This window comes from Sinocyclocheilus anshuiensis, unplaced genomic scaffold (assembly GCF_001515605.1).
Source record: "Sinocyclocheilus anshuiensis isolate Anshui unplaced genomic scaffold, SAMN03320099.WGS_v1.1 scaffold615, whole genome shotgun sequence".
NCBI lineage: Eukaryota > Metazoa > Chordata > Actinopteri > Cypriniformes > Cyprinidae > Sinocyclocheilus > Sinocyclocheilus anshuiensis.
Window position 1 is genome coordinate 1,882,804 of NW_015552647.1, and position 6,586 is coordinate 1,889,389.

Here is a 6,586-nt window from a genome sequence, read left to right on the forward strand (position 1 = left end):
AGTGCTGCTGCAGAGTTAGTGCACCAGAGAAAACCAAGAAGAAGAGCTGCTGTGCTGTAGCTTCAAATTTTCGGCATGTCTAGAACAATTCTTACAAGTACAACACGACGTAGCTGGGAGCCGCGGACAGACGCTGCCGGTGTGCCTACACTCGTAGAAAATAAAGTATTTGAATTTGAAAGATGTGGTGCGACGCGACCGCCTGAAACGCTGTTTTTTTTTTCACCTCCATGCCCAAAACACGAGGGAGTACAGTGCCTGCCGGATTCACCCAAAAGCTTTTGTTGGAAGACGGAGCAAGGGGCGTGGCAGTACTGAAACACTGTCTAAGCTGTTCGCCAATCACAACGCACTGGGACAGCTAACCAATCACAACACATTTTGTTTTTCGGAAAGCGGACCTTCATCAAAGCCGGAACTAATCGAGCCGTTTGTGCCAGGATGGGGAGGAAGGCATTTTAGTAATGTAAATTATGTGAAAAATAATGCATTTTTCGAACCACCAAGCATGAGAGCATGTTCTAGTACACCCCCAAAACAAAATCAAGACTTTGTAAAAGAGCATAATAGGACCCCTTTAACTTTTATAAAGAATATCTCTGAGTATGAGACTTTAGTCTTTGCAACGTTAGGGATCTTATCTGTGCACTAACAGCTTGTAACACTCCAAAGAGAAAGGAAAACTTGAAATTGCATCATATGACCCCTTTAATGACTTTTTCATTAACATATTATTATTGTACTGTTATTAGAAACCCATCTTTTCAGAAAATAATGACTTTTGGTCATTTTGATTTTGGTCTGCTCATCACAGAAGACTCACGGTGTCTTTTATTCATTTTGAACCTTCACTGCCCACGTTCACACTGAATAGGCTAAATGATGACTGAATTTTCAGTGTGAACTTAAAATGGATGAATTACAAAACCCACCTCAATGCAGCCTCAAGACAACCTCATCACCCAGAACAGAGGGTCAAGAAAAGATGCCTGCCTGTATGAAAGTTCAATAAATCTGTAATTTCCACAGCATTTTGAAGGAAGGTAATCTATCTGGCTTTTTAGAAAATAGAAAAAGAGAGGAAAAACACCAACCGGTGTTGACATACAGTACCTCAGACATTCTTTAAAGCCATCGCCACAATGTTAATGAAAGATAAAGAAACGACCTCAAACCTACTGGGCATCTCTGACATTGCTAAATTCTTGCCAAACTGTTGTACCAGTTCAATCCACTGCCAAAGCAACATGTGTCTTTCGAATTACATTGTTCTCTTTGTGTTCCCACGGGACACATACGCAATTAGTGTAAAAGTTATGTTCCGCCTCAGAGAACAACCCCTCTGACCAAGCCTCTAAAATAGCTTTTGTGTCTTAGGAATCACCCCTGCCCCATATTACTACACACAGACCTGCTGTGAAATACGACATAGCACATCTGCTTCTCTCATTTCCACACATGAACCTTTAAATTCCAGCTTCTAGGTTCAAACGCTTCAGAAACGCTTCAGGATTCAAGCATGCCTGCAAACTACAGTGGAACCTGGGACATGGTGGACAATCAAAACTTTGAAGGTTACATGGTGGCTGTTGGTGAGTATATCTTTCATTGCCTCTCTCAGGGTTTTCATATTTTATATATTAGGTATTTTACACACATGTATAGTAGGCATTTTATTTTTTAGATTTTAAATGTATATATTTTTATATTTATTTATTTTAGTTGTTATTTCCTTTCTTATACATTGTGAATGTATTTACTAAGAATATGAATTTAACCTTCGGCAATGTAATATATGTAATACAGGAATTGATTTCGCCACCCGAAAGGTGGCGAGGATGCTAAAGCCACAGAAAGTTTTTGAGCAAGACGGAGACTCTTTCATCATTAAAACATTTACAACTTTCCGAAACTACTCCTGTTCATTCAAAATCAGTGAAGAATTTGAGGAAATCACCAAAGGACTGGACAACAGAAAATGCCAGGTTGAAAACATACACACACTCACACACAGTCACAAGAGACACCATGGTGTGTGGTCATAGTCTAGAGTTTTCTGTGCCAGAATTGAGAAATACTGCAATTTTATTTTTTTTTTTACAGACAACAGTCAACTGGGACAACGACAAACTTGTGTGTGTGCAGAAAGGAGAAAAGAAGAACAGAGGATGGACACACTGGATGGAGGGAGACACTCTTTACCTTGTGAGTCAAACATAGGCCTTAAATTTGTAATTGTAATTTTCAAATAAAATTTATAAAATACCAGATACAAAAATAACGTAAGAAACCTTTTTTCTCTTAAAGGAACTTAGATGTGAAGACCAGATCTGCAAGCAAACCTACAAAAGAACTGCTTGAACCATTGTGTTTAACTGAAATTCTAGCGTGTTTATTGAAGAATAATAACATACGATTTCAGCATTAAACAGTTCTCAATAAAGCGAACATAACATTATAAAAGTGGGGAAAGCTTACTAAACAACAGTAGGCCTATAAGAATGCAAGAGTGTCTAAAAAATCTGTCACTTTTCTTTTTTGTAGCAGCAACTTTGCTTCAAGTAAATAAAAATTGTTTCAATAAAAAATACCACAGAAAATGGCATACATTTGATACATTTATTTTAAGTGCTACAGCAATTAGACTAATTATTGCTTTGAGATCAAAAGGCTGATGTTGTCTTAATGCATGAAACTTTAAGTACAGGAGACTGAGACTGGTTGGCATGGTTTCCTACATTTTGTTAATTCATGACTAAAATGTTGTGCAATTGTGTCAACTAACCCCAACACAGCAATGGTTTCTTTCCACACAGTATCGAACGTTTTACTTTGAAGGAAGCCACAAACAGAAATATTGACTTGTAACTTCCCCGTATGACATTATCATATATTGAAGAACTACCTATAAAAGAAACGTTTATTTCTACATTCTTTATCTTGACTGACATTCGCTCCACATCAGTAGGAGGCGCTGATATGGCCATAATAAACACTGACGCCGTCACTACAACGTGAATAACACACAATTCGCGCGATTTTTGTAATGGCTAAAAGCACATTTGAGTTGAGCTTCAGCTTATTTACCTACTGAAAATGGATGAGGACGAGGCACAAAAACAGGTTATACCTTATAACATTAAACTTAATGACCAGCTAATGCATAATATCTATGATATACTTCGCTACCTTTGGTCATATACACGTTATAAAGAACCTTTAGGAGTTTTTTCTCACATTGCCAGTATTTATATGCTTTTAGAGGCTTAAAGCTGCTGTGCACTACACTGTCGGCCGTCTCTGTCAAGACATCGCCGCAGACTGCGAGAAACAAATCACTAAACAGACAATAGCAGCTATTGCAGAGACTGCGTTCAGACAGTGCGGTAAGATTTGATTTAACCTAGTGCCATGAATGTGACGAGATTAAACGATATTTATTCACGCTCCTCTGTGTCTTACCTCTAGATGTATTTGCCAAGGACTTGGAAGCGTTTGCGAGGTAAACTTCACCCTCAAAAGTAGTTTCTCCTCAGGAATTAACCACGTTAATGAAGATGCTTTTTTTTTTGGTGCTGATGGTTCTCTACAATGTTTACAGGCATGCTAAACGACACACCGTTACAGTGGATGATGTGAAGCTGACAGCGAGGAGAACCACTGCACTGGTAGGATGACTTCAGAAATCAAATGTTAAAACATGTTTTTGTAATCCACGTGCAAAACCCCACCCATTTTTTTTTTTTGGTCGTCATAGAAAACTGCAACAACAAAAAAATAAATGCAATTTTCATACAAATCCTACGAGTTCATACTGAGAATTGTTTTTTAAAAATTCAATAAAAAACAAAACCAAGTCTAAATATGAAATGTTAATATTTAAAGGCACAATATGTAATTTTCGCCGCTAGAGGGCGCGTATTCAGAATAAACAAAGAGGCAATGGTGTAGTTTGATGACACCTGACTGAGTGTGGAATCATGGGAGTTGTGGTCTTCATCCCCACAGCCGATGCAATCTGACGGGACTCGGGCAGAAATCATGTTCATGGATGAGCTAATGATTTATTAACGTAGAATGAAGCAGGGTCAGACTGAAAGCCGTCGAAGCGAAAGGAGGCCGCTGAACGAGCGCGACACACGGCTCGAAAGCAGCAGAGCTTTTATTATGCCACAGTCGACCGCTTCCGCTCCTTCGTATGTGGGGAAAAAAAGCAGTGCTGTTTTATCATACTAGATACATTTGAAAGTTCTGTTATAATGCTACTCTGTGCGGTCGTCACCGGTCTATTAAAACGCACAACATATTAAAGCGTCTTTGGTGTTTCCATGTTTTCTACAAAACCAAACCGGAAATCGAGGGGTTATGACGTCATTGGCAGGCGACACTGTCAGTGTCACTAGTTAAAATTGTTTATTTCTCTGGATTTAAACATTCTTCGAAACATTTGGGATAATGTACACAAGTTGGCAAAATATATAACACTGTTCTAGTGGTTTTTGGATATTTTAATAAAAAAAAATCTTACACTGTGCTTTAAATTAATATGAAATGTACATAAGTGTTGTAACTGTCAATGAAAATATGAACTTTACTAATTTGTTAACAGGATCTTTTTAAAAGTTCTCATGTAATTACATTATATTTTTTATATTTAAAAAATCAATAATATAAAATTAGATATAAGGTACAAGAAAATTTTGCCATTTGTTTAAATGTTTTTACAGTTCTATCAAATGAGTGAAAAACATTGTACCCTTTCTATACCTTCACAGTACAACTACATTCAACAGAAAAGTGAAGAACTGGCTTTGAACAACCAAGAACTGAAGAAGGAGAAGAGGAAGAAGAATGCTGCCAAGAGGAAGAGTAAAGACATGGAAGCTGAGGGGGAGAATGAGCTTGAAGACTGAACAAAATAAATATACAAATCCTCATTGACATTTGACTTTTACGGAGTACTTGGTTTTTGCATGTAGTAATAAAACAGCTGTGCATATATTTGTACATAAATCACATTCAATACTAAACACCAATAATTTTTTTACTCAAACGTGGGTTCATTTGTGTTTTATTGTAATAAAGAATTCTGTAAACATCTCTTTGTTGGGAAAATGAAGCTCTATGAAACAATACAGATTTTTAAATCATACATTTTAAAAACATGGACCTGAATAAAAAAAAAAAAAAAGACTTTAACCTGCATATGGCTGCATTTTAATACGACGAGCAGCTTTCTAGAAACCAGATCAAGCTTGTTACAGATTGAAATGTATTGGGCTTGAACGGTTCTGAAAAAAGCGCTCATCCTGAAGCATGTATTAAATTCTGCTAGAGTCTACCGTGTCCATGGCTGTTACCAGAGATGCAGAACCACAGCATCCTCCATCTTCCTCCATCCCCAAACGGACTTCCCGCCTGGGGTTCAGTTGCGGCCAGCCATATTCCAGGCCCCTAAATGTGTGAATTCAATTAGTTGTGCGGTATTTGCTCTCAAACATCACGTGACAAACCAGTATGAGAAAAGAGCAATCTATTCAAATTAGTTTTATTGAAGCACTCCCTTCATTTGACAAGTCATATAAAATGCCTTTGAAAACACTTGAGCGACGTTATCTAGAGGGAAACTCCACAGACATCCACAGCACTCAACATACAGGTCGCACTTACACCATCACTCATGTTTTCCCCCTCAGTGTCCACTGAAGATGTCATCCACATCAAAGTTCACACTTACAGGTCAAGTTACAAGGAAATAAAGCACACACACCATACAGCATTCAGATGGGATTATAGAAGCAAGACAAAGTATGCATCATCAACATCATCACAACATTCCACTAACTATATAAGCACATTGTCAGTATACTAAAGGAGAAAAGCAAAACGGGGGATCTAGGGAGACCAAAAAATAAATAAATCCATGAGGTACATGTATTAAATGTCCATCAATTTGGGCTCAATTAAGGGGGAAGCTGGGAAGTATCAGCAGCTCTCATTCACACGCTCACCAAACCCACCCACTGCAGTCACATTTCGGCTCGTTCATCGCACTCGCAAGTCTTTTCGTTCGTGCGCGCCACACTTTCTTCGCTCACTCGCAGCCTTCTCACTCTTCGCCATCATCACCAATCGCACTCAAGGGTTGTTAAAAAAAAACATCACTTTCTGCGCACTTGTTGTCTTAAAAAGTTGATTAAAAAAAGAAGACACCCACCGTGTCATCGAGCCGTGCGATGGGAGCATATAGACATGGGAGGAAGGTGACATAATGACCTCAGCCACACTGTGCTGCCATAGAGGGCGCTCTTCCCAGGCAAACCCCACAGATGTCAACTGCAGAAGAGATTTTGATGAAGGCTTGTTTTAAAGGGTTTCCATAAAACTGGACTGAAATAAAACTGAACTTATACTATGTTTAGGTTTCAACCAGATTCTTTTCAATGCAAGTTTGTTTTTTTTGTCCTACGTAATGATAAATGTACATAAAATATGATGCAATTCTCATGCGTTTTCAGATATCCACAGATTGAACAACATGCATTATAAGAATCCAGTTGAAATGCTTTGTTTGCATCGATCAAGA

General features: G+C 38.2%; 2 protein-coding genes and 1 long non-coding RNA gene across 3 annotated transcripts; 2 read left to right on the forward strand and 1 right to left on the reverse strand.

Annotated features, from left to right (window-relative positions):
* Positions 1-1,360: 1,360 nt before the first annotated feature.
* Positions 1,361-2,607, forward strand: rbp7b (retinol binding protein 7b, cellular). The gene is made up of 4 exons (XM_016458545.1): positions 1,361-1,592; positions 1,807-1,985; positions 2,104-2,205; positions 2,308-2,607. Exons 1-4 carry the CDS (start codon positions 1,520-1,522, stop codon positions 2,359-2,361), a joined length of 408 nt encoding a protein of 135 aa, XP_016314031.1. The 5' UTR covers positions 1,361-1,519; the 3' UTR covers positions 2,362-2,607.
* Positions 2,608-3,013: 406 nt separating this feature from the next.
* Positions 3,014-5,011, forward strand: cenps (centromere protein S). The gene is made up of 5 exons (XM_016458546.1): positions 3,014-3,123; positions 3,263-3,386; positions 3,469-3,502; positions 3,602-3,668; positions 4,776-5,011. Exons 1-5 carry the CDS (start codon positions 3,097-3,099, stop codon positions 4,911-4,913), a joined length of 390 nt encoding a protein of 129 aa, XP_016314032.1. The 5' UTR covers positions 3,014-3,096; the 3' UTR covers positions 4,914-5,011.
* A 44-nt stretch (positions 5,012-5,055) lies between these two features.
* On the reverse strand, positions 5,056-6,580 carry LOC107666993 (uncharacterized). The gene is made up of 2 exons (XR_001631743.1): positions 6,218-6,580; positions 5,056-5,454 (listed from the first exon to the last, which is right to left on the reverse strand). It is a non-coding gene; the product is annotated as an uncharacterized LOC107666993 (long non-coding RNA).
* Positions 6,581-6,586: the final 6 nt, after the last annotated feature.

Bases quoted from the DNA above. Each gene is read 5' to 3' on its own strand.
- rbp7b (XM_016458545.1), top strand. From the start codon at position 1,520: ATGCCTGCAAACTACAGTGGAACCTGGGACATGGTGGACAATCAAAAC. The intron at 1,593-1,806 runs GTGAGTATATCT...TATGTAATACAG, and splicing joins AGGTTACATGGTGGCTGTTG to GAATTGATTTCGCCACCCGA. The intron at 1,986-2,103 runs GTTGAAAACATA...TTTTTTTTACAG, and splicing joins TGGACAACAGAAAATGCCAG to ACAACAGTCAACTGGGACAA.
- cenps (XM_016458546.1), top strand. From the start codon at position 3,097: ATGGATGAGGACGAGGCACAAAAACAG. The intron at 3,124-3,262 runs GTTATACCTTAT...ATATGCTTTTAG, and splicing joins AGGACGAGGCACAAAAACAG to AGGCTTAAAGCTGCTGTGCA. The intron at 3,503-3,601 runs GTAAACTTCACC...CAATGTTTACAG, and splicing joins GACTTGGAAGCGTTTGCGAG to GCATGCTAAACGACACACCG.